The sequence below is a fragment of the Phaenicophaeus curvirostris genome, chromosome 15, assembly GCF_032191515.1.
Source record: "Phaenicophaeus curvirostris isolate KB17595 chromosome 15, BPBGC_Pcur_1.0, whole genome shotgun sequence".
NCBI lineage: Eukaryota > Metazoa > Chordata > Aves > Cuculiformes > Cuculidae > Phaenicophaeus > Phaenicophaeus curvirostris.
The window spans coordinates 4,492,842-4,519,231 of record NC_091406.1 but is presented as its reverse complement, the minus strand read 5'-3'; the positions used below and the strand labels follow the sequence as shown (position 1 = coordinate 4,519,231).

Below are 26,390 nucleotides of genomic sequence, written 5' to 3'. Positions count from 1 at the left end.
ACATAAGAATCGTGGACAAAGCCTGCACAGCTCAGAGGGATGCGTGTAACTCGGTCCCTCTGTGTTACAGAAAGTTTCAGACGTGTGTATCTGGAAGGAGAGTTTCCTTCTGGCCCTTACGAAAAAGCAGGACATCAGAACACACATTTCTTTTCAGCGATGAGAGATGCAGAGTGCTGTGTGCAGTAATGCTTACAGCTCGCCAAGGGGCTTTTCCCTTTCTTGTTGTAAAGATGATTTTTAAAAATGTGTTTTAAAAGTACTTGCCCAGAGACAGGACTAGCAAACGCTGCTTCTTTCGCGGGCAAAAGGAATCTGCAGTAATTTTAATTCTTCCTGTAGATGCAGCACGAGACGTATACTGCTCTAAAACTTGTTTTCTGTACATCTGTTCCTGCTTAACATTTGGGAAGGTGCCCAGCTCACAACTTCATAGCATTGCTAAAACACACTGACCTCACCCTGCTCCAGCCCCGCTATTGTAGCGAGCGACTGGGCCCGAACAAGTTTCCATTTGAAGCTTTGGGCGTGATTAGTGTGTTTTTATTTATTTATAGGTCTAGCTTCTGCTATTCCTATGATGTTAAAAGTAGTATCTGTGGAGAAATAGCTTTTGTAAGTAATGATGGGAACAACTGTGACTCCTTTTGTATTATTCAACTTCTGAAACGTAGTCACAGCAGTTTCTGAGAATATAGGAAATTAAACCCTACCTTTCCCTTGGCAGCAGGTCTGTTGGAAAACTAAGGAATAACGTCACTGGAAAGAAGAGGCAAAGAAGGGATGACTGGAGACTGAAATACAGGGATGACACCAGCTTCTAACCTTCCGTCTTGGCTTCAACTGTCGTTACGCCGCGCGGCTGGTGAAAGGCAGGCAGAGCAATTGGGGCTGAAGTGACACTAGGGTGGAGGACAGGTGGGACAGGGGGTGCATCCAGAGAGAGGTACAGCTGACACGTTCATTAGTTGGATGCCGTCACCTCAGTCGTTTGATGATGTACGTCTCTAGAGGTCTGTCAAGAATAAGGTGTAGGGGACCAGCTCTCGCAGGGTGGGTTTCAGCTCCAGTTCTCTGCTGCAGCTGACCTGGGGTTCCAGGGCACCTGGTGGAAAAATGCTGATGGGGCTTGAGGGCTGATGGTGCCCTGGGGTCTGGGCAGGGCTGTGAGGGGACCAAGGCCACCTCGCGCCCCGCTGCCCCTCAGCCTCTGCTCCACGTGGGCTGTTACGTGAGTGTGTTTCATTGCTCAGGCAGCCCCGAGGAGGAGCGTGGAGGTAGAGCTGTGGGTTTTTTTGGCTGTTTCATAGTCCATGCTGTGCAATTCAGATTTGGGGGGTTTATTTAAGGACACAACAGTGTGGCATGAAGACAAGACCTCATTTTTATCCATTCTGGAAGATAGGGAATTTGCTGACCAGCAGCAGCATTCCTGTGCACCCCACGAGAGGATGGTAGGTGAGTTCCACCCTCACAAATTTTCCTTTAGCAAGCAGAGTTGAAAAATCCTCAGAGATTAGGTTTGTTGGAGTTTGGCAAAATTGAGTTTCCAGGTATTTATTATTATTTTGAGCAAGATGGGTGTAAAGAGCAGCACACAAACTTCTTGGATGATTCAAATCAACAGCTTGTTGAGAGCCAACAGTCAGGTAAGTCAAAGCCACTCCTTGGTTAAAGGGGTAAGGAGGGAAAATGTGGTGGAGTTAACACGTCCTATTATACAGGGTCAAGTGTTCAAGGAGAAAAAAAACATTGATGGGGCCTCACTGACATCTTCTAGTGTTACGAAGCATCAACATTTGTTTTATGATAAATAGTTTATAGCTATCAGAAGACAAATACTGGGGGCAGCTGGCAGGGAGGGCACCAGTTGCAGACAGAGCAGGGTAAGAATCCCTCTTTACCAGGCTGCAGCTGATGCTTGGCATCCAGAGCTGCTTTTAACAGATCAAGGAAGAGTCACAGCCCGTGTTGGATATTTAAAATTTTATTTGCCTCTAATTTATCCTCATAAAACCACTCTAGTCTATTTGGGTTTAGTATTCAGGCAGTACAGACCTCTGATATTATCAAGAGTGATATTAGAGAAGCAGTACAAACCAATCTACTTTCGCATGTAACCAAGCACAGGAGGAACCAACACCGCCCACACTTGTAAAAACTAATTGGCCTGCTTTCTTAGGCTTTATAGTTAAAATACAATACTCAGTAACTGGTTATATTCACCAACCCATATAAATAAAATCTAACATGGTAAAATGGGAGCAGCTGAATGTGCAAGAGTCAAAGTAAAAATACATAGATAGGTATTTTGCTAATTAGAGCAATTGCCAGTTAACTGCATCTATGTTGTAATTGTCTCTTATAGGTGAGTTTTCTTCTTCATTTCCAGTTAAAGTTCATCACTCTCATACAGTCCAGACTGCTCAGCCAAACGCTGAAACTCTCCTTCTGGTGAGAAAGCTTGTTTCACATCCAATCCTCTTCCATTAAGTGCCAAATACTTGCTAAACGTTGGTCGAACCCGTAACTGCTTTGGGGCTGGAATTGGCTTGTTTGCATGTGCTGAAAGAGGGGAAAAAAAAAGCCTCTTTCAGAGTCTTCCCAGACTGTGGAAAGACCCATGATAAAGCAACCCAACTGCTTTTTATCTACGGCATAAACCATAAACTCTTAGAAAGAACTGAACAGACAAGCCTGTATCTCAGACACCAGAGATTCACCCTCTTTCTTTGTATCAATCAAATAGCCTTTAAACAGATGCAGACAACATGCAAAGGACACATCACAGTGTCTTGGTACTTAACAGAAGTTTTCCTGCGATGGTTGCTTTTTGCCTAGTTTGGTATCTTCAGAAAGAAATCAATCCTCCCAGCAGTCTAAGCTTAATTAGGTTAATTAGGTGTGTTCTGAATACAAGTGCCAGTGGCAGTTTTGCCTGTGGTTGTGGCACTGGGATGTGGTACTTACTTGCAACCTCCAGCCTGGCGTGGCATGTGGCCACACCTGCTCCGTTGACAGCAGACACCGTGTACCAGCCAGCATCTTTCTTGTTTGCATTATGAATCAGGAGGCAAATCCTTCCAGTGTTGTCATGTAACAAGCTGAAAAAATAAAGGGGGTTACGTGTGAGTGTTTGGAGGGGGAAGGAGAGAAGGCATTGAAATTAGAATCAGTTTAAATGCTGAGAGGCTGAGAAATTCCTAGGATAGTTCTTGCAGGGCACTGCAAACTGCTTAGACATAAACGCTGCATTTGTGTTATGAGCCAACAGGAATTCACATTGTGATACCACTCGGGGGGCATCAAAGCCCTTCTGGAGCCCCACGGCCTCACAGCATGATGCGTATTTAAATCCTAAAGCCGTGTTTCTCCACGACCCTTGTAACTGCTGCTACAATCCAGAGTGGCATCTGCTTGTACATTTCTCTCTGTGCCCTCAAAACAAGACTCTGAGCATCTTGCCTGTCCAGCACACGGGCCAGTTCACCATGTGTCATAAATGAGGGGCAGATGCAGCTTTCCAGCTCGCCGCTTTTAGAAACCAACCAATTCGAGTTCGACTTAACAAATACCAGTTATTATTTTTTAACACACCAGTGGCCAACTCATTAATAGGATACCTTATTCGGTCTGTATTATATTGTACCATTTCATTGTTTCTTTTCCAGTAAATCCGTGGTGTTGGGATAGCAGAGATCTGGCATTCAAGTCTGGCTGTATCTCCTTCAAAAACCTTTTTGCTTTGTGGCTTGAAGATGAAAATTGGAGGCGTGTGATGTTCTTTCGCTAAATTAAAGAGGAAAGATAAGGAGCTATTGTAAGTATTGACTGCAACTCCTTAGCCTTCAGGCAGTTCCCACGAGCATGAGGGTGTAGTAGACACAATTCACTTTGGGTGGAGAGACAATCAACATATATTATCAATTCTGGGAGATTAACGACTGCCAAATTCTGGGCATCCCACTGCACCTAAACATTGTGCTAGAAAGGCTTTGAAGAAATATGGCATCCCAGACGCATGTATTAAAATAGTCTGGGAAAAGGTAAGGTGTTTATTATAGTTTGAGCCTCGATATCTGGAGATCTGCCTCTCCTTGTTAATTGTTTTATGTCCCAAACACACAGAGGAAGGCGTTAGGTTACTGAGATTTTTCCACATGTCACCAGGTAATTAACATTGCTCTCAGTCTTACCAATTACTTCCACTTTTACTGTGAAGGATGCTTCTCCTGCACGGTTGACGGCTACACACTCATATGACCCTGCATCAGATGATTTGACTGCTTCAAAAATAAATGAGTGGAACCCCTTTTCTGACACTATCATTTTATGGAACTGGTCCTGATGAACCATCCTTCCGTTCTGATACCACATCACATCGGGAGTTGGCAGCCCACTAACCTGTGAAGGGGAGAAAAACAGTGATGAGTTAAAGAGCTTTAAGATAATAAGAGCCTTTCAATGCTACAGGCCGTCTGATGCCTATAGATGATCAAAATCATGATCCTACTGCAAAATTTTACAGTCCTGCCTAGTTTTGAATATTAATGTGGTGCTGCACTGGGAAGAAGGCTCGTGAAATGCTGTGGCGAGATGAGCTTTAGCTACAAAACAGTTGATGCTGTCTCTGCAAACCCTTGTTCCCATCTTGCAAGGTTGCATTAGGCCACAGACACTCATTTTGGGTTCATGGAGGGGAGATCTTTCCCTTTAAATCTCTCAGCTAGTACTGCCAGTAGTGCTGGCATCTGCCCTGCTTTGACAGTGTATGCAAATAACCTGCCCTGCAGACAAGGTTCAGGTTGTCCAAGACATCCAAAAGTTAAGCAATTGGCAGTAAAACAAATAAAAGGCATGCTAAAGATTTTGGCAGTGATTAGAAGCTGTTCTGTGAAGGTCCATCTTTATCATTGTTTAGTCTCAAACATAATATTATGCAGCTAATTCTATTTAGAGAAAAGTACTGAAACGTTTAGCGATCTCCTATTTCTTCGCTTGACACTGCCTGGAGAGACCCTGCCCCATCTGCCAGTAGTGCTCTGGCTTATTAAAGTGCAAAATCACTGTGGTTCAGAGACCTCTCTTCGTGCCACACACCCCACAGAGCTAATGGAACTGAAAGGGAAAGGCTGGTATTACTTTGAAGTCAAGCCTGCAGAATCGCCCCTCCTCAATAATTACGTCTTCAGGCACTTGTGTAAAACGTGGCTGAAAAAACTTCTCCTGGATGGAGTCATGTCCACGTTCATCTCCTCTTGAGGATGGTCTGCTCCTAAAAAGCAGGTAGAAATATTGAATCGGGTAAAAGTTACTATAGCACAAATGACATTGAAGAGCCAATTGCAGCTGGAGTCCCTCAATACATTTAGGAATCCAACACTACAACTCTGGTTTGTTTTCAGCTGAAAGGCACAGGTTTTGGTCCACCACTTATCTTGCTCAAGATGTTCAGTTCAGCACAGAACCATAACATACGGCACCTTCATCTTTGGCTTAAAACCCAGGAGAATTTATAAGAGCGACGCAGGCTGCGTTTCATTGTGCTGTTTCATTGTTGACATTGTAGATCCTTGTTTTGGCTAGGGATTAATCTTCTAGAATACGAAGCCTATTTGCTCTAGGTATGTGGAACCTTTAAACTTCTTGCGTTATGCTTAGAATTGACTGGGCTAAGATTAAAAGCATGATCAACCATCCACAAATGGTTTTAGTTGAAAGGAAATGAATGAATTTGGTAATTACTACTTTAGAAAAAGTGATGAGTAGCAAAGTAAAACTAACTTTGTCTGGAAACATTTGAAATAAGGCACTGAAGAGTAGCACAGCACCTGTTTATACATTACCTTACATGTGTTGTAGGAACCTGCAGCCTGATGTTTTCTGCATTCTGGTGCTTGGAGAGAGAAAGAGGAGATATGAGTTAATATAGAGAGAAAGTTTTATCTATAAACTGAACGAGAAGCCATTTTATGTTTGTATACTGATTACTGCTTAAAAGCAAACTGAATACTTCAGAAGTCATGGGGACAAGAGGTAAAGGAACTTGCATCAAGAGCTAATACGCTCTTTTCTCCCTCAGCTTTGCCACAACAGCAACAACTACTATTAATAGAATGGCACAACTTCTCATCACGCCGCACAGGTGATAGGTGCAGCAGTTTTGTTTGGCACACAAGGCTTTTGGCCAACCAATAACCTTTGTTAGAGGGGAGTAGTACTGCTGGCAGTATCTAAAACGAGAGCTAAGTACAGAGTGTCCTTCCCTATAGCAGGAATAGAAGTGGAATCGCTGGCAAGAACACTGTATTGTGCCCACTTAAATATGGTACCAACAGCAATGGACACATGCTGAGCTGGAAAATATTTTTCTTTCTAGATCACAGCACCAACTAAGCTTGCTGACAACTCCACAATCACATGAGTAAATCTGCTACAGTTCTCAGGATTGATTCCTGCTATAAACTTGGTGTTTGGAAAATGCAAGCAGAGTTTATTACCAGTGTCTCATTTTAGCAATGGAGCCAGATAGAGGAAACGCTGCATGGAAGTTTCTGGGGTGTCTGGATTATGGTGTTTGGTTCTGTGCTTTGTAGCCAAGTCCTGTGGAACATTTACCTCTGAGTTTAAACTTCAAGCACAGAATCAGTCTTCAGTTCAAGAGAATCATTACATCAATGAGGGTCTTGCTATACTGAGCTCAATGCAGAGTTCAAAGGTGATAGCTTCTATCTGCTCATTTACACAAGTTCTATATAATTATTTACTTGTCTTGTGAGATGATGCTGTAGAGGGTAAGTTCCTGGTAATTATAATGCTCTGTTCTATGGACTGAATGTATAGTTAGTTCTCAAGGAGTCAAGAGGCTAAATGATTCAGTGACTACCATATTTAAAAATATGACTGAACAATGGAAGAAATGTTACTGTGAGGGTAGGGGGGTACTGGCACAGGTTGCCCGGAGAAGCTGTGGATGCTCCATCCCTAGAGGTGTTCAAGGCCAGCTTGGATGGGGCTTGGAGCAGCCTGATCCAGTGGGAGGTGTCCCTGCCTGTGGCTGTGGGGATGGAGCTGGATGAGCTTTGAGGTCCCTTCCAACCCAAACCATTCTATGATTCTATAGTGGGAATAAGATCTTCCAAGCCAAAGGCAGTCTCTCCTTCCAATACTCCTTTTTAGGCAGTATTTCCCACACTCTGAAATGGTGTCAGTCATCCTGTTTTGACTGAATGTTTTCCTGTTCTCTGCAAAAGATGAAGCTTCCCTTGCTCTCTGACATCCATAGCGTTCACTTCTTGCCTGCTGTTGTCAGGTGATTGCAGAGAAATAGCTCAAACTGTGTATTCCTCCCTTGCTGTGATCTTAAGTGTCTCCTGCATCGAAGAGTTTTGCTAACTGTGCTTGGGAAGCCTGCTGGGTCTCTGCACGCAGGCAGTAAATAGGATGTTTTCTTCAGCTGCACAGGTACCCAGTGCCACGCCACAGACATTCCCACTAACTGTGATCACAGAAGTGCCAAAGAGAGCTTTTAACTTGCCTGAACAACTGAAGAATGATGCAACTCTCCAAGTAAAATGCTTTTGAAAATGCCACTAGTAATAGATCCTTGTCTACCAGCTTGTGGGCTGCTAAAATAAGTGTTTTACCTTCTCTAGGTGACTGCAGGTCCCTGGAAGGGCTAAAGCCCAGCCAATGTCACCCCAGGGCCCTGACCTCCTGCAGTCAATGTCGCTTATTCCAAACAGTGGCAGGTGTAAATCTTGCTGCCTGGCCAAGTCTGTTAGAGAGTGGGTACCTGTATCTCTGTGCTGTGTCCTGCCTGTCCCAGGCAGGGTGTAACGTGCTGTGCAGCAGCTGTTGTAATTCCTCCCTGGAGAGGTCATTCCTACAGATTAGGCCCAGCAAGGGGATGGTGCTTAAATTCCACCCCCACCCCAAAAAAAGCCCTTAAATCCCTACTATGCAAAGCTCTGCCCTGTTCAGGTACAAGCTGGTCACAGCTTGACCACAAGGCACCCCTGTTCTAGAGCCAGATCCCCATGTACCTGTGAATTCCGCGTGCCCTCTTCGCTTTGTGTTTCCAACACAGACGCGGCGTTTACTGGTCCAAGCAGCCTGCGAGCCATCCTTTCTTCATAAGTTAATCGCTTAAAGTGGAGCAGAGAGGAATTCTGGTCAGAAGTCCATGTACTATTTCAGATCAGCTTGTAAGAGCAAATTGATGTGCCACAAATTCAGGGTATTGTCAGTGAAAGCAGCGGCTGAATAGAAACACCACGTCTGTTCCAGAGGGTTTGCAGTCTGTGATGCCGGCTGAAGTCAGCCTCAATATATACAGCACTGAAATGCATAAAAGATTAAACTGCCTGTTCATCAAAGCCTCTCTAATGCCATCTGTGGCCTTCCACTCCTCCTCTTTCCCCACTGGGATTATTTATAGGTAACTGATGGCATTATCTCAGAAGCCAGAGTAAGTCCCAGGGTACCTTTCTGTTAGCACTGGGAAAACTTTCCAAGTTGTTCAGCTGTAGATTTACTTCAGAAGCTAAAGGCACGATGGATGCTAGCATCCCCTGCTCCCAAAAAAATAAGCAAGAGCCACACCAGAAGCAGATACAGCCAGAGAGGAGCATCACTGCCCCTGAAAGCACAAGGGGAGTCTCTGCCAGCACAACAGCCACATTATGAAATGCTGTGTGCTCCTGAGAGGGGGCAAGAACGTGCTCGAGTCACGTACTTTTAAGTCCCTACAACACGGATGTAGCACATGGGGATAAATATGAGCAGAGTTAAATTCGAGTTCTGTCAGCTGAGTGACTTTAGTAGAGTAAGTTAGTCCCCTGAGCACCAGAGCAAGTAAAACTCCCATAGATTTTACCGTGGGTTTGGATTTTGTGATGCGAGGACAGGCTCTGACTGAATTTCTACCGTGCACAGCAGGGAGTGTGTCTCTACTCCGGGGTATAGAAGGGTTTGGGAGGCTTGTGAGACTTCTTTAAAAGAGAGCAAGACAGACTTTTTGCAGAATCTGTGAGAGCTTAATATCCCTGAGGTGGTTATGGCTGTATTGAGTGTGGCTGAGATTGGCCAGTTGTTTCAGATGTTGTTGTTGGAGGACAAGGGGAGGAGAGGATACAGAGTGTGATTGCATAAGCCTTATTTTTAGCTTTGCTTCCTATGGGAAGAAAAGCTGGCTTGTAATGGCAACCTTTCTTACAGCAGACAGGACACTCCTGTTATGGACACGCTAAGTCAGGTTTGACCTGATGGATTTCTTTTCCTTCAATATTTAAAATTACGACACTGACCTGTTCCCACTGATAGTAATGGAAAAATCTCCTTTCTACTCTAGGGGAAAGAAGATGGAAATTATAAATGCTGGTATTTGACCAGCCTGCCACCAGCCAGCAGGAAGGTTCCTACCCTAGACACCTGCTTGCTCTAGCTTGCTGGAATGTACTTCCTACTGGTAAGCAAATTTTTCTCCCAGATTTGGATTTCTATGTAGGGGGGATTGAATTTTGTCCCCTTGCAGAATAAATAAGTAGGTTTTGAGACTAGGATGCCTTCTTATAGGAGATAAAAGCTCAAGTCACTTCTTTGATTTGTTGTTGTTCATATAGAAAGAAATCAAAGAGATTTACCACATGTGCTGACGGTTTCTAGTATGAGCTTTCAAATATTGGTTCTTCTTCAAGTTTATAGTGATTTGGGGTGGCTTATTAACCCCAGCATTGAAAGCCAGGGTGAAATCATTTCTGGAGAACTGAGGGATTCTCCCTGGGTTTCTAGTCACCTGTGGATGTGAAGTTCAGCAGGACGCCTAGCAGAGAGTTCAAGTTTGTGCCACAGCTCTAAACACGTACCTTTCTGATCCTACCCTTACTCTTTTGATTGCACAAATTCAAAGACAACTTGAATAGTGTGGAGATAAGGTAGGATAACAAGCCATTGTCAAATGGCTTTCAGAAGTCAATGCATCTGTTACTGAAGCCACAGGAGATGCCTACAGACAGACTTGCAGCAGTCACCCCTCTTGCCAAAGCTTCAGGCCAGCTTTCATCATGCACTAGCCATGTGCTACTCCTCTGCAGGGAAGGACTTTCTCAGGGCTGAGCAGGACCTGGACCAACAGTACAGCTATTTGCATGCTAATAGCAAAAATAACTGTGAAGAGGGTGTTGGGAAATGAAGAAGTTGTACGTAAATCTTTCAGAAGCGCACCTTTTTTACACCAGCCCTGAGCCATGTTTGAAAACGGAGTCACTGTTGGGAGAGGGTTTTTTTAACATTTTTAATGGAAAAATTCAGCCACCTCACACTGAAAGACTATTCTGGTTATAAATGGCTTAAATAACTCTTGCTGGGATCTGTTGAGTTTCTGAGTAGAGGTATTTGGGCAGTGTCACTCCTACATCTTCTCCTGCTTTCGGCTCAGTTTTGAGGCTCCAGCCTGGAGACATCTTTGCATCCCTGCTTGCGCTACCAAAAGTCAGAGCAAACTGGTTCTTTAATCAGCAGTTTTCCCTTACCTGGTTGCCATTCTGGAGAAGGTTGTCTTTGCATCGGAGTTTCTTTTCCAAGTCCTGAATGAGGGCCTCTTTTGTTCCTCGCATTTCTTGGTCTGATGCCTTCTGCATAGAGTTGATGCTAGCTTGTTTGTTATACATCGGTTGTGAGTAACTGATTGCGCAGGAAGAAAAAACAAAGTTATTCCTGTAGGCTCTTTGCTGCAGCTTCAGAGAATACACACAAAACCATGAACCTGCTACCTAGAAACTGTGGTTCAAATGAACCCATTTGGTAGGAAGATAGGGTAGGTGGCATGATTGAGTTTCAAAATCTTAAGCATCATGGTCCAGCCAAGTCATTGGGTGCCCTCCCATTCTGCCATGGGTTCAGCATCCCTACATCCCTGCAGCGGCCCCTGCCCTGTCTCAGATCAGTGCAGCCAGGCCAGCAGGATTTTGAGGAAGCCAACAACTCCACTGAGCAATGTGAGTCTGTCCAGCAGCAAAAACTCCATTCCTATCCAATTTTGTTCATTAAAATGGCCCCGGGTGCTGCACATCCACAGCAAGGTTACAAACTAGTTGATTAGATATGAACAAATAGCTTATTAGTTATCCTTTTCTTCTTGGCTCCAGAAAGTTACTCCATATAGCATTTCTGTCCAGATGTTTGATAGCCAAGTTTACCCCAACCTAGGCTGGGTCTCCAGGAGCCTTTGTGCAACACTCCCCCTCCAGCCTGATCCTGCAATCCAGGGTCAAGAGACACAATCAAGTCTCCAAGTTCGATAGCTGACTTGATTCTGAAAGGTGCTAGGAAAAGAGTAGCATCCCTCAAAATGGGTTGTGAAGGTCTCCTAGAGGTCACAGCACTCTGCTGACAAGATCTAACCCAGTTCGTTACATGCAATGAGGCCTCGTATGCTGCAGTTGGGCTCAGCAATTATTTCTATTCAAAATCCCTTTCCACTTGGGATTTTTTTCCCTGATTCTGTTCTGATTAGAATAGGGTAGAATTCTGGTACATTTCCCTAGCACTGTTTGGATTTAGCTTGCCCAAGTTATCATTTAAAAACTTTAATATTTTGCACAACAGATTAATATGTCTCATCCCTCAGCTTGCCCACTTGTAGCACAATGAGAATAATTCCTCTGCTCACAGGGGGCTGCGTTGAAGAGCAGCTTATATGAAAAACGTAATAAGGCACCCAAGCCCTTTGCGAGGAAGACAAACAAACCCACCCTACATAGACAGAACCCAGCAGTTACTCCAGGTGCTTACCTTGCCCGGGCACTCCTGCAGTACTTTAACACCCCTCAGAGCCCCAGCTTGCCCCCTGTCTTACCTTTCTGCTTCCCACAGTGCTGTAATTCAAAGAAAACACCCCAAACCTCCAGGTTTCCTCAGTGCAAACTGACGTTTAAACCTGAATTTTCATCCAAGCCAGCAGGACCCCTCTTGCCCCTGTCACCTTTCCAATACCCTCGGCTGAGGGTTTGTTGCACATTCTACGCTGACTTTCCCCAGGACCTCCAGCTGATATTGGCAGGAACGCAAGTTGGTGAGAAGACAAGACCCAGCCCACTTAGAGATCTCACTGACCTTGGGAGATATTTGGATTGCAGCCCAAAGGCAAAATGATATAATACATATTCAGGAAAGAATTTAGTCTTTGGTCTGAAGGGGTAAAATTTTCTTGGGGCTGCCTTTCTGTTAGCACCTATGATTATTTAAAAGTTGTATTGTAGGTGAGCATAGAGTCCGATCGTGACGTGGAACCTGGAAATACTGCTGAGAATTCTTAGGAATCTTGAAGTCGTTTATAAGTGGGAAACACTACTGCCTTCCCCCTGCCTCCCCCTTCATAAGGCACGTTTGTTGAGAGAAATTAATTTGAGATAGGTCTCTATCTTCTGTTTTGGATGCTCTTAAATAGGAGATCAAATCAAGCTGTTCAAACTGGCTCCAGAAAACCTGCATGGCACACCTCGACACGACTGCTGTGCAGTTTAATTCCTGGTGGAGACCCATCTCTCCCACACAGCCACCAAGGACAAACCTCCGAACCCAACGCACGCAGAGTCCTGCCTCAAACGTCAGAAGGCAATGGGGTTTGAACCATTGGCTTCAACAGAGCCGTGTTTCACCGAATGGTTGAGTTTGGGATGGTCAGTGCACGGGAGGAAAGCAAGGGGAGGTTAGAAGCCTGTATATACTTACTGAGGTTCCATAGGAGAAGGAGTTTGGGAGTTATAGTCGGGCTGCGAGGGGAGCACTGAGCACAAGAACGCTGCGGGGGTTTGGTTAGGCATGGATATAAGCCGTGGCCCAGATGAGGAGCTAGCAGGAGACTGCGCAGATGCAGGTGTGACGGGATATGTGGATTCCTTAGGGGCACTACAGGAAGGCGAGGAGAGCGTGATTGACGAGCTCAGCGATGACGAGGAGGAGAATTTCTGCCCACTGGTGTTACAAGGCTGTATTAGGATGGAGGACTGTTTGATTTGTCTGCTTGACTCGGTAGAGGCTGCGGGTCCCGGAGGCTGCTCTTGCCCTTGGCACACATTCTTAGACTGGATAAAGTGTTTTGGACGTTCGTAGTTAAACATGGTTGGCTGGCACATAGAGGAAACGGATGGGAAACTAGGGACACTCATAGGAGAGGTTTCGCGGCTGTCCTGGGTTTTTGTTGGTGATAACTGGCTTTGCCTAGGTGGCTGGTAAAAACTAGGTGGTAGACCACAACAGCTTTCTTGGCTGGGCTCCTGGATAGAATGGAACCCTTGCCTTGCAGAATAGAGGCTTTCCTGGTGTGGATTTTCCCTTAAGGAAGACAATACAGATAAAACAAATTGCACATCACCATCTGAATCACAAAAATACCATGTTGTGAGCAGTCATAAGCAATACAAAGAGCATGAAGTTCAGGCAGCAGACAATTAAAGCTTGAGCTTAAAATGAAATAAAGAGATTTAGAATTGATTAGAATTATTCCAGAACGGTATAAACATTTTGGATTACAACAAGAAGTCACACACTGTGTTGACTCGGGTGCAGTGCTCACCCTGGCTATCTGATCTGCAAGAGCCCAGTAAATCCTAAAAAGAATAGCAACTGGTTTATTGAGACGACCCACCACCTCTGTAAGTCTTCAGATAACCATAGATACTGCTGCTAAGCAAGGTAATTTGCCACACATCATCTTAATTGAAGATCTCTGGACCCTGCAGTTTTGTGCCCTTTCAGGCTACTAAATGGACTATTACGCAGAGAATTGGCTATTTGTACTGAGAAATTGCTTACAACGGAAACATGAAACACGTTCCAATTCTTTTAAGCCTAAAACTAAATCTTTGAAACCAAATGCCCTGATTTCTTCTCTACTGGCTTTTGAATTCAGAGCTTTTTATATCCAATTGAGATTTAGGATTAGAATGTCAAAGACTGTGTTTCTCTCATTGAAATGACTTCCCAGGTTTGCTGTTAGGGCTGATAGTCGCCAGAAGGACAGAGCTGCTCAGAGCTCCTGCATTTATTTTGCAGGTCTTTGATATCAAAACCTGAGCCTTTCACCCACTCAAAAACTCAGGAAAGTTTCATTTGGAGTGAACTGAGCAAGTTTGTTAAAACTGACAAACAACTTCAGCTCTAGGATAAGTAAATAACCTCCTAAACTAAATGTAAAGCTACTAATAAACAATGAGAATATAAATCCAGTTACATGTGCTGGAAAAAATGGTAATCTTGCCTCCCTGCGATCAGCTGTTTCGCTGCTATATATACACTGTATATTGTATTCCTCTCCTCGGAGAGCCCGGAGAAGGGCTCGAGGTCACAAATTCCCGTGGGGGGAGAGAAGTTGAAGACAGTGCTCTCATTTTAAAAAGGCAAAGCTTTCATTTCCTAAAGTTAATTATCAATATTAGTTGTGAATTTACTGTGAGCAAACAGGGATTTTATAGTAAAAATTCCCTAGTTTTCCCCTTGCTGTTCTTTTGGAATCTGAAGTTGGTTCAAATTTTTGGAGCATATCCACGTTATGTTCTCATTCATTGGTGCAGAAAACTTGTTGAATCTTGGATTTTATAGCATTTTTATATGTCTGCCTGCATAAAGATGAATTCATTTTACCTCCAGGCTATGTTCAGAACCCAGCACTTACTTTACTTTCCAGAATATTGCACTTAAACAAGATACAATGCGGACTTGCAGCAATGGATAAATTACATTTTCCTCAAATCATTCCTTGGACTGAGTGAGAAAAAAAAGGTCTAAAGAGATTTTTAACCTTGTGAGACGAAAACAATAAGCAATAATAGAGACATTTTGCTTTCTGAAATGTGGAACCCCCCACCCCGAGCACCTTACCTAGAGCCTAGGAGATGTCACCAGGGCTGTCTTTGGGGAGGGGGCTGTCACTGGCTGGTCGGGGCTCTCCTGGCAGCCTTCAGCTGGGCGTTATAAGGCTTTCTCGGTGGGACCTGGCTGTGCTGCTGCCGCTGGGCTGTGGCAGTGAGCCCTGGCCCCGTGGGGAGGCTGCCTTCAAGGGCTGGAGGTGGGCAGGGAGCTGCTGGCTCCAGCTCTAAACCCGAGATGCAGCGGCTGAGGCTCAGAGCTGCCGCTCGCCTCCCCTCCTCCCAGTGGGACAAGGGCAAGAACCAGTGAAGTTGACAGCTAGTGAACAGAAAAGCAGGTTTTTTTTCTTGCTCAGAGCAGCCTGGCAAGGAGCAGTGATGAAGGATGCTGCTTAAATGTCCCTAAAACCCCCTGACACCGAAAACGCCGGCAAATAAATGAATTTTCAACAACTACAATGACATATAAAACTTAACTCTACTTTACCTTAAATTAAAAAAAAAATCCACTTTTTGTAGTATTAACTACTTCTTGTATCACCACTTCGTGGGATTTCACATGTCTATGAAATTCCTTTTTTTTTTTCTTCATTTACTAATTGGCAGCAGCTGATTGCCTCTGTAGTGACAACATGCTGTTACTGCTTTTAAGATTGTGCAGTGAAAGGTCACCTAAACATCACTTATATGATGTTTAGGTTGACCCAGTAGCATCCCCGGGCAGCCCCAATGGTACCCAGGGATGCTGCTTTCCCCCTCATTCCGAGCTTCATCGAGGATGGTGACGTCGCTTGTGGACGTGTCTGGAGTCATAAACTGAACAACGCAACAAAAACCTGATGGTGAAACAGTCCTTGATGATATTTTGCTGTTTGCGGGTTTCGGTACAGATATTTTACTTGGGTTAAAAGATGTTTGCACCAGAACAGCAACAGATCCTGCTGGCAGATTAATTTGTATTCCTCTAATTGAAGACTTCAATGTTTAATTACATCTTAATTTAACATGATGGTGTTTTAAGTCTCTTAACGATACTTTTGGAACTCTTGCCTAGAATACACACTGTTATTTAAAAAATCCAGCCCTACAAACCCTGCAGCTCAGCTGCCTGTGCTCTCTGCAGCCTCTTCTCTCCCTTCACTGCACCTCACTCTGCCAGCAGAGAGCTTCAAGAGTTAATCCACATTTACTGTTTGTATTTAAACATCAGCCCATGTTTGTGAACTAGATCTAGCAAGCAGGTGTTAATGGAGTACTAGTTTATTTAAATGCCTTGTGATGAAAGTTATTAAGGGAGAAAGTGTGATGATTAAGGGATGAAAGTGTGTCCCTGGTTGGTGGAGAGCTTATTTGCCTTTTTTTTTGTAAATAATAATAATAATAATAATCTGTAGTTTGCATAGAGAGAGTTGAGTACTTAGAAAAGGTAACTGCATCCTGATCATTTGCCCGATGGGAAGCTGTGAGCATGTTAAAGGTCAGAGCCAGTGCTCACACAGGCTCCCTGGCTTCAATGTGTGAGCACTACACTTGTTTCAGAAGTAAAGCTTGGCTGCAAGGATGGTTTGATGCACTTAGAAAGCTGGACACAACTGGAACGACTTGTATGAAAGAAACAGGAAAACGTGAGATCAGAAGGTAAGAAAGAATCTGAAAGAACTGGAAGCTGATGAAGGCAGAGGAATAAATCTCACAGCCTGTGCTTGAGTAACTTAATAGTGCTCTGCCCAGCATTGCGAGGCGTTAGAGAGCAGCTTTTCTGCACTGATTCAGTTTACTTTCTATGAATGATGACCTGTTGGTATCTGATCGGGTTCTTCCAGTTGCTTGAGTCATAGAATAAAAAACATCTAGGAAAGAAGTTGAGAATCCTTTGAGCATTTATTAAGGACTCTTAAAAGCTACCTAAGCCACCTGGCAGGATACTTAGTGCCTGAAGCCTCTTCTTTTTCTTGGATTAAGTTCATTTAATAAAGTTAATAGTCAGTATAGATTTTGTACAGCTTCTTTAAGGCTGTTGGGAAGGACACTGAGCTGCAGCTATAAAGGGCTCAGAAAGGAGTAGCTGGTAGTGACAGTCTTCTAGAATTACGTTTTCTTGCTTTTGTAGAAGGACTGTTGCTAAGCAATAATTGGGAGAATTATGAGTACAGGGACTTCATTCATTTTATAGCTATTCCCTGTAACAGCTTTGTTCTGCCATCACTGTCTTTGTCAGGATTTCTTTTTGTCATCGGCAATGCAGTTGCAACCACGTACGCTACATGAGAGAGTTAGGTGGTTAAATCTAATGACAGTTATTGTACACTAGTTATTGTGTGACACCAGTCATTAGAGATGATTGCTTAGTTTGAGTTAACAGCAACATTTACTATGTTGAGTCCCTTTCAAAACGATGCTTCAAAGCACATGGCAATAAGGCCGTGGGCTTTACAGGTCTTTAAATGCTCATAGATGGGTACGTCTAGAAACTTTAATAGTTTTCTCTCTGTATCTTGAAAAGTGTAAATGCTTTCCAAAATCTAGTTCAGCAGAGCTGTCAACCAAAAGCACTTTCCAGCTCTATACACTAATTAATATTTTATATAACCGCAGTTTTTAAAAGCTATTACATAGCTGATTTTGGTGGTGTGGTATGTTATACCCCTTCACGCAGGACATCAGATACTGTGTTTCAAACTAATCAGAACTTTAAAAATGAAATACAGCCATAACTTTCTGGTACTGCTACAAGCAATTAGCTTTACAAGGAGTCATCCTAAGCATCAGAGATCAAGTAACTGAGCTTCCCTGCAGGTTGCTTGTTAGAAATACCAAAATACAGGCTTCCTGCTGCCTTTGAGAAATCTGGAGAGAGGCTGGAAAACTAGACCTGTTCTAGGAAATGTGTCCTAATGTCTCTGTTCCTCCCCAGAGATTTTATAGAAGGCTTTCATTTTTGCTCAGCAGACAATTAACAGTCTGCTCCCGTTTAAAACACTCATCAGGTGAAGATGACAAGCAATGCAATGTTGGTCTGCATTAGATATTCCCAAGCAAACAGCCTCATCTCCAGGTGTTTGGACCTGCGGTAGCTGAGCGTGAGATGACTTAAATGAGATGCTGTGTTCATGTTCTTTGCTTGTGGTGGTTGAAGGCAAAAGCAGCACATGTACATCTGCAGGCTGCAAGCAAGCCCACTGCAGCCTGGCAGTGCTGCAGTCTCCTTAAATCCATAAAAATCAGCGTTAGCCACAGTTTTGATTCTGCAGTGGGGGCTGCTGATTTCCCTGGAGCAAGCCTGGATTTCATGGGAGGGTTTGAAGCTAAACTGAGGGCCTCCTCTTAGCGATCTGCAGGTTATTGAAGTCAACCTGTTATTACTCAGGGATTTAGTACAAAAAACTCCCATGCATGGAGAAATCTATATTGAAATATGATCTCTCCTGCAGCGAGTTTGGAGAGGGGTGTTTGGAATCGTTAAAATAACTAGTTTAGTTAAAGTAGCTGAGTACATCCAAAAATAATCTGTAACAGAGAGTATGCTTTCTGTCACGGGCAGCTGCTTACACACGATGTAACAGAACCGCTGCGATGCAGCGCTGGAGTTTGGCTGAGAGAGGAGGCACACGTCTGCCTCCTAGTTCTCCCCTTCACAGAAGGACTGAGGAAACTCCTCTGTGGTGCTGGCCTTGGACTTCTCAACTACCACTGTCTCAGGTCTTCGTTACACCTCTAAAGACCTGAGAAACACTAAAAAACCCTATGAAAGAGTTGTTAAGATGTGTTCTCATGTGTTTTGTTTCTCTGCAACAATTAAACACTAAGTACACTGCCACTTAAGAGCTGTGTTTGGGGTAGGAACTGGATTGAGTCTCGTTATAAGTGGCAACACTTTATTCTTTGGGAAAATCTCTATCTCCTGAGCTGAGACAGTCCCTGCCGTGGTGCAGGGCAGCTTGCTTTCTATCCAGTGGGTTGCTGGTTCAGCTCCTTTCCTCCACAGAGAGCTTTGTAAGTACTGCCTGCACCACGCTTACAGGATCTCGAGTTTTATTGCTGTCTTTCACAGTGGGAAACAGAAACATGAGGTGATGCCACTTGGCCAAGGCTACAGAGGAAGGTGGCAGCAGCACAATTGTACCTTGAAATTTCCTAGGTGTGATCTTTGCCTCATGCTCTGCTGTGGAGCCAAAGGTCTTCTAAAGGCTAATTATTTGAGACGATGCTTTGAAAGTTACTTAGGCACTTCTGAAAATAACATTAGGCACTTACCTGAGCCTTTAGATTGTTACATACTTTGCCACATCAAGCCTGGAATTGCATATTCCCATTGTCATTTAGGCAAACAGCTTGAGTTACTGCGTGTGTACGTTTTCCTGTTAGGGTATGGGAGCTTTGTAGCTGTATTTTTTGGGGTTGTGAGAAAATATTGCATAAAACTAACCCAGGGGTGTGATTCTCTCTTTGTCTTACCGCAGAGGTGAAGCAGGAGGTGAATTCCCATAAGCTCCATGAAAATCCCCAGCCTCGCTCGCGGAGTTCATCTGGCTGAAGTTTGCGGCTTCTGCCCGGCCGCCCATCCCGGGGGTCTCGGGGCTGTAGGATGCCAGGCCAGCCGTCTCCCGCTCCTTGGCTCCCATCTGGCTGTTCCTCGGGAAGGTGGGTTTCTTCATGGTGACTTGCACAGCTGGCCTGTGGGCTGCTCCTGCAAAGCTTTCCATCTCCTTTGCTCCTGGAAGTAGAATTGCCCCCAGGTCAGGTAGGAAAGAGTGGAGGTTCACCAGTACATCGTGCTGCGGGAACACGAGGGGAAACTGGTTCGTCTGTGCAGGTGGATGGGAGTTCAGCTTGTCTGGGGTCTGCACAGACCAAAACCTGCACAGCTGCATTGGCCAAACTCGATTTCTCACCAGGGCTGGCGAGCTTCAGTTTCCCTGCAAGGTGCTGCTGTTTGGAGATGGCATTCAGCACAAGCCAAACAAGCCACGTGTTGTGATAAATGCAGTATAGAGACAGTGAGTGTGTTGAGCTAATATGGGATCCCTGAAGGAGTGAAGCTCAGGGATGAGACTCTTCAGTGAGAGAAAACATCATCTCCACCTTGTCGTCCTTGACCCAGGAGGAAGAGGGGCCAAAAGCAGAAATGCAGAACTTGCATCCAGCTTTGAGAAGCGTTTTCGGGGCATTTGTCTTTTCTTGAGCTTACAAAAGTGTTCGGGTCTGGCTTCTGGCAAATATCTGTGATGCTGCCTGAGGCTGAGCAGCAGCAAATTCTCTTGTGCTTAGTTGCTCAGCTCAGAGATCCATGTGCTTACCTGGGGAAACAGAGAGACATGCACTGGATGCTGCAGATCCAAATTCATTTTCAGCAACGCATTTAAATAATCCAGAGTCTTCCGGAAACGCTTCTGTAATAACCAGGGTGCAGACTTCCTCTGAAATAACAAATTCAGGCATGCTGATATACCATAAAACCCAAATGTTGTCTTGCAGGAGTTGGTCTCTGCAGAAGGGCTGCTACTTAGTGATGGGACTTGGCAGCAGGGAAGTGCATGAAGGGCATAGGAAGTCAATGGGTTCAGAAGAAGCAAAGTTGAAGGAAGACTCTTTCTTCCTGTGACTTTAAAGAAACAAGGCACAATATTTTTTTTTTCTGAATTCTGCCTTCTCTTGCACAAATTAAAACCTTGGGAAAGATCACAGGTCAGGAAGGGTGATGTGTTTTCCCTTAATGTATGAGGTACTCTTCTTTGACTAAATGTAAAATGATGATACTTTTCATTGTGTTGTGAAATAAATCAGGGCCTTTCAGCTGCTTGTGTCAAACGCAAGAAATTGAAAGCTCTTAGAGTGATGCTGGATGCTATGTTCTGGCTCCCCTTTGAAAGTTATTGCTTTATATCGAATGAAGTGGGAAAAAACTAAGCTTGGTGTAATTAACTGATGTCTAACAAAAAATGTGCAGCGTACTCACCAGGAACAGCTGATGAACAAGCTTCTGTTCAAAATAAGAAAGAAAACAATTAAATGGTTATGATGCTGGAATACAAGAAAGACCTTCAGCCCTCACCTCCTTTCCTACCTCAAATGACACCCCATTTGCAAGAAAGAACGTCTTTCTTTCTTTCTGTCCACTAAGAGAAATACCATCTGCATAGGGGAAGCGCAGGTTTGGCTGGAACTTGATGGTATAAACACCTCTCCACCAGGTGATATAGAAAGAGCTCTACAGATTTGGAATTAGCTGCTGTGCATTTGACCCATTGGAGGTCTTACCTTATGCCTGGGAGTGTGATAAATTGTTTAAAATGTGCTTATATTACAAAGGTTTTTCCTGAGTTATAATATATGGTGATGATGCCTCCATGGCTCTGTAGCACTGTGATTGACAACTACCCACATGGCAACCTCCTCCCATTGTGCTTGACCCTCTTGTGCATGGCTAGAGGCAGCATGGGCTCTGTAGGTTATTTACTTCTTTTAAATTTCACTCTGTCTCTGTGAGCAGGTACCATCTCCTAATTTTTACAGCGGTTCTTGCTCCTGACTTTCCACTGTCCCAATAAAACTGCTGTACATCAGGCAGATGCAGTAATACCTACTTTTTCGTAGTATTCGGAAATCAGCAGAATCTATTATCTGATCGTATTCTCTGTACCAGTGAACCTGTAAGGTGGGCGTAGCGCGAATGCGACATTCAAATACCACCAACTGACCCTTCGTAGCTCTTATGTTTTGTAGACCCTGGAGGAGGAAAAACTGGTGTTAAATGTCTAAAGTATTTTGCTATTGAAGCAATTGTTATGGAATGGTACACCCTTCAGTGAAGATAACCTCACGTGCCCATGTTTTTATGTTACTGGCAATAGCTGATTTCATTCTAAATGTAATTGCACCGGGTTGTAAGGGGATTTTTTTTTCACCTGGAGATCGGTGCTCATTAAAAGCTTTATCCTGCTTGTGTATTTAAATAAAGATACAAATGCAGGAAAGTCATCTGTTCAAGTGGATACAACATAATAAGGGAGGTTACTACAAGAGGTTCCCACTTCAACCTCCTTTGTAGGAAATAAATGAGATGAATTTGTGTAAGTGGTTCTGTCTGTCTGGATACTTTACCAATTAAGATGTTAGTTTGATAGCATCACTAAGGAAGCACGCTGGCTTTTTTGAATTGTAAATGAACCGGTGTTCTAGCATCAAAATACCTTCTAATGGAGCAAGAAAACTCAAAATCTAATGGTAGTGGTTGCTGAACAAGCTGTGTTGTTCCGATAATCTGTGCTCCTTACCTTTGTAAACACGGGTGTGCTTCCATAGGCAGATGCAGTCAAGCTGGCTGAGGGACTCTGCATCTATATAGCAAAGAAAAAAGTGATTTTTTTTTGCTTGACTTTCTCATATGCAGAAACCCGGTTGTGTTGCTGTTACTTTGAAACAGAAGAAGATGCCACAGTGTTTTATCTGTTGTTCATGCGCCAGCCTAATAAATACCCCGTGGAGTGTCTCCATCCAAGTGCTCCAAGAGAAAATGCCTCCCTGCACTGTGAACACCAAGTTAGTGGAAAGAGGAGCTGATAACCAGTAAGTGCTGCTGGTTTTATGGTCAGTTTTCTGTCCCCTTCTACGGAGCTCCCAGCCTGGTTTGTTGATCCCACGTCTAGCTCTTCTTGGCTTTGTGGTGTGTGTGGTAACTACAACGAGCCTGAATGAAGAGAAGCTAGAAGGAACTTTGGTAGTCTGACATTCTCCTTAAAGCTCAGCTGGTGTGGAAGTTGTAATAAGGTCTCTGATTAAGCAAGAAAGGCGATTTTAAGGTGATTGAATACTTGCAGTGCAAGAGATGGTGGACGGTTGATGTGCACTCACCCATCTCATTCAGCTTTTGAACATGTATCTTGCATATTAATGTGCAACTGAAGTGGTTGGGTTTGTTTTGCTCTGGCACTGATCCTTTCTATAATCTGTCCTTTCTCTGAAATAACCCAGGTTATCCACTCTTTCCCTCCCAGAGTGACTTAAAGTGCGAGTCTGTCTCTAAACGGTTGAAGTTCCCCAACTCTTGATCAAATATGTGCTCTAAACCAACTGTCTGTTCTGAAGTGACTCTTTGAAGCCAACAAATGGCTAAGCTGTGTGGCAGCCCCTTGAGCATTTCCAGCCCTGTACCTTCCTCTATCAATTCTCTTAGTAATTCCTTTTTCCAGAGTATAGAGTCCAGATCTTGATATTCATGCTGGTCCTTGCCTCTTAGTCACGTGCTGAAGATGTGCTTGAATCAATCCTTGCAAAATATTTCTATAATACTATAAATAATAAGCTAAAAAAAAGAAGAGTAACCTACTCTTTGGGGGTCAATAGATAATGGCTGAATTAAAGTGGTGTAGCTCTGGTGGGCTGCTAGAGACTTGATTGGCTGAGGAACCAATGGTCAGCAAAACACTGGTGGCTTTCCACTTTTTCCTGGGTTGTGTGGAAAAATAAAGAGAACAGGGTGGAAGCAGAGACTTTAGAATGCTGAGCATACTTGAACCAACAATGTCTGCACTTACTGTGACATTCCTCTGGCCCTGCCACGACGCTGAGACTTCAAGGAGATTTAGCCTTCAGATTTATTCTATGAACCTGGAGAGACAAATATCAAGAAGTGTGTTTAGAGGCACCTTCTTTTCCTTAGAGCACGGTGATGGCTCTGCTTTGTGAACTGGGCATATGCTGGTTGGGGAGCAAGTGCTGAGCCAGAGAAAACAGCAGCATCCTTAGTATTCGAGAATAAGTTCAGATCACCCCTAGAGCACACGCTCAGTGTTATGCTTCTGAACTCTTCAGAGGCTTTGCAGAGCTTTTTGGACCAAATAATTTATGAGAACTGTTATGTCTCCTTCCTACGTTCCGTTGCTCTCCAAAGCAGTCATAGCTGATCACAGTGAAGGATATTTTGCAATCTAGTTGGATCTGACTGGTGTGGCCCTGTGACAACTGCAGGCAGCCACGCGAGACAATGGGCTGCAGCAAGGTAGTCGGACATCTCTGAAGAGAACATGTCAGTGTGTGTCTCATCCAAACCTGCACTAGGTTATTGTTGGCCCTGATCCAGCAAAGCGGTTGCATGTGTACTTGGAACACCCATGGCCTTCATATTTCTGTCCGTTGCTCTTGAGTTATAAGTGTCCCTCAAGCAGTTCACGGATGGCTCCTGTCCAAGGTTATGTCGTGTGGCCATCAACAGGGCTGTGCTGTGATGCAAGGACCGTGAAATAATCCCAAGCCTTTAGATGTGGGAGGAGGGCCTGGGAAGCCAATGTTATTGAGTCACCCCGGTGCTGTTTCTGTTGCCTCCTTGCAGTCTATCAGGTAAGTATGTCTGTTTGTCAGGACCTCAGAAATAGGCTGATCCCCCCCATCTCCTTCCCCAGCCCCCAGGTTTTATCCCAGAGAAATAGAGTGGTGGAAAATCAGACATGTGCTGATTGTGAAAGGAGCTCCTGGGCTGGCATAGCTGCTTTAGAGATCACCTTACACAGCTGAAACAGCATTTACAAAACTGCATTGCAGAAGCTACGCCCCCTTTTTTTTTTCTGTACAAAAGAATACTTAATTCTCCTGTGGAGATGCCATCCTTCTTGGTTGTTCCACTCTGTCTCCCAGTCCATGATCAGTCTGGAACTGGGCAAGACTTGCACAGGAACAGAAAGTACAGATGTGACCCTTAGTGAGAGTAAGTGAAGTCAGAGATAGGACTGTTAAAGGCTGTGGTATAACATTGAAGCACAGTGAGGCACTCCAGGAAGGTTGCTCAGAAAGACTGGACACACCTTATCTAGAGTGGGATGCAAGATCTTGGAGAGAATTTGGTCTAGTGAACTGAATAAGAACAGCTTCTGACAAATTTCCAGCCATAACTGAAGAAGACTCAACTTTATCACTAAACAGGAATAGCACTAGCTTACAAATTTGTGCTCAAGACATTTACCCAGTTGCGCAGCATTAGTTCCTCAATGTGATGATCACTGTTAAGACCTTCTGATACGGCAGAGACCATGGCCAAAGATCATGGCTCTCAAAGTTGCAGTTGAAACTGAACTGATGCCACGTAACACGCCGAGCAGTTAGTAAATACAGGAATCTATATATATGATGCTGCAGCTGCCAGTGCTCGAGAGGAAGGCTCGGCTAGTCTCTTGCCAAAGCAGATCTTACTAGTTCATTGGAGAGATCCCATCATTGGGAATTCTGTTTGTGCTTGGCTGCTGTAAGCATCTGCTGTTAAAGCAGAAGCCATCCTTAAATCCACAATGCTTACAGCACCCCGGTTTGTCGACCAGCTTGCCCTTCATGTACATGACTTATTTTAGATGCTCTGTTCTCATCTCCTGTTCTGTGGTCCTTCCATTTCACACTTTGCTTCTTGTGAGTGTGTTGGATGCTTTCACTGTTAATAGTGGATCTGGATAAAGGAGAGTTCTTGGGAATAGATAAAAGGCCTATAACCTCCATCACCAGAACAGTCACTGTTTAAGTGGATCATGATGCTTGGTAAACCAGGAGACTTTCAACTGTGCCAAACGTGGTGGCTGGTGTTGCTTTAAAAGGCAGAGCGAATCTGGGAGAGCGTGTACTGAGGGCATTTGGACTCCGGCTGCAACGTAGACTAGTGCTGCTACTACTGATTTGTTTCACAAGATTGAAATAGTGGGGATTTGTGTGAGTGCAAAGCTGTCTCATGCATGAGGCCACCCAATGCAGGAGTAAAAACGAAAGGACGTCATTCAGCTTCCAAAAAAACACCAGAAGGTCACTCTGAGACAGCTTCTTTCTGACACGTCTCCTTTTCTTTAAGTTATGAGGGATGCTCCAGGCTTCTTTAACTATCTGTTTTCAGCCTCTTGAGATCCTAATCCCAAGTCCCGCGGAGCTCCACCTGTGATGTGCCCCTCTGTCTGTTTGCCTTGCTAAGCACAGGGGCTTTCTCCAGCAGGTCAGCGGAAACGTTGGCACTATATAGCTTACACCCTTGAAAGAATATACAGCCGAGGTTTTACCTTGGTGAGTCATCCTAGCAGTCCTGGGGTCTCATGTAAATGTCAGCCTTTACTTAGAGTAACTCTAGATCTTTGTGAAGAGGATGGAATTAGACTCAGCCAACTGAAGAATCCAAGGACCTTTGCAATCCAACACCAGAATGATTACAAGGTACATGCAGATCACACTGTTGACACAAGCCATAATGACGACATTCTAGCATTACCTGAATAGTTGACATGGCTGCAGAATTATGCTGTATGCAATGCTAGGACAGTTTTAACATGGGGTTAGGAAAGTATTAAAGCTGCACGGAGCCCTTTTGCCAGGGGTTTAGATCATGGAAAACCCATTAAATCTGTTTTAGGAACAAAACGGGCATCTGATATAACTGAAATATCCTGCATTACTATAAAGTCTGTGTGCAGGGGGGAGGAGTGCGTTTTAAAATGCACACTTAGAAAAAAGGCAGACCTAGACTGCATCATCCTATTAATGTACCAGCATGTCTTTTATTTA

At 44.1% G+C, this 26,390-nt stretch overlaps 2 protein-coding genes across 3 annotated transcripts in view; both read right to left on the bottom strand.

Annotated features, from left to right (window-relative positions):
* The window catches only part of HNRNPAB (heterogeneous nuclear ribonucleoprotein A/B), a 302,005-nt gene that overhangs the window by 150,182 nt on the left and 125,433 nt on the right, over window positions 1-26,390 (bottom strand). The gene's annotated exons all lie outside the window — the stretch shown is intronic.
* On the bottom strand, window positions 1,972-22,204 carry MYOT (myotilin). Of its 2 annotated transcripts, XM_069869075.1 has the most exons (14): window positions 22,142-22,204; window positions 21,452-21,593; window positions 20,824-20,847; window positions 20,165-20,284; window positions 19,323-19,581; window positions 12,733-13,335; window positions 10,533-10,683; window positions 8,046-8,147; window positions 5,847-5,896; window positions 5,143-5,275; window positions 4,197-4,404; window positions 3,624-3,789; window positions 2,971-3,104; window positions 1,972-2,565 (listed from the first exon to the last, which is right to left on the bottom strand). In XM_069869075.1, exons 1-14 carry the CDS (start codon window positions 22,202-22,204, stop codon window positions 2,393-2,395), a joined length of 2,328 nt encoding a protein of 775 aa, XP_069725176.1. In that variant the 3' UTR covers window positions 1,972-2,392. The 2 variants fall into 2 exon arrangements, with proteins under 2 accessions (XP_069725176.1, XP_069725177.1); XM_069869076.1 differs by lacking the exons at window positions 12,733-13,335; window positions 19,323-19,581; window positions 20,165-20,284; ... (1 more) ...; window positions 21,452-21,593; window positions 22,142-22,204 and adding an exon at window positions 11,858-11,984.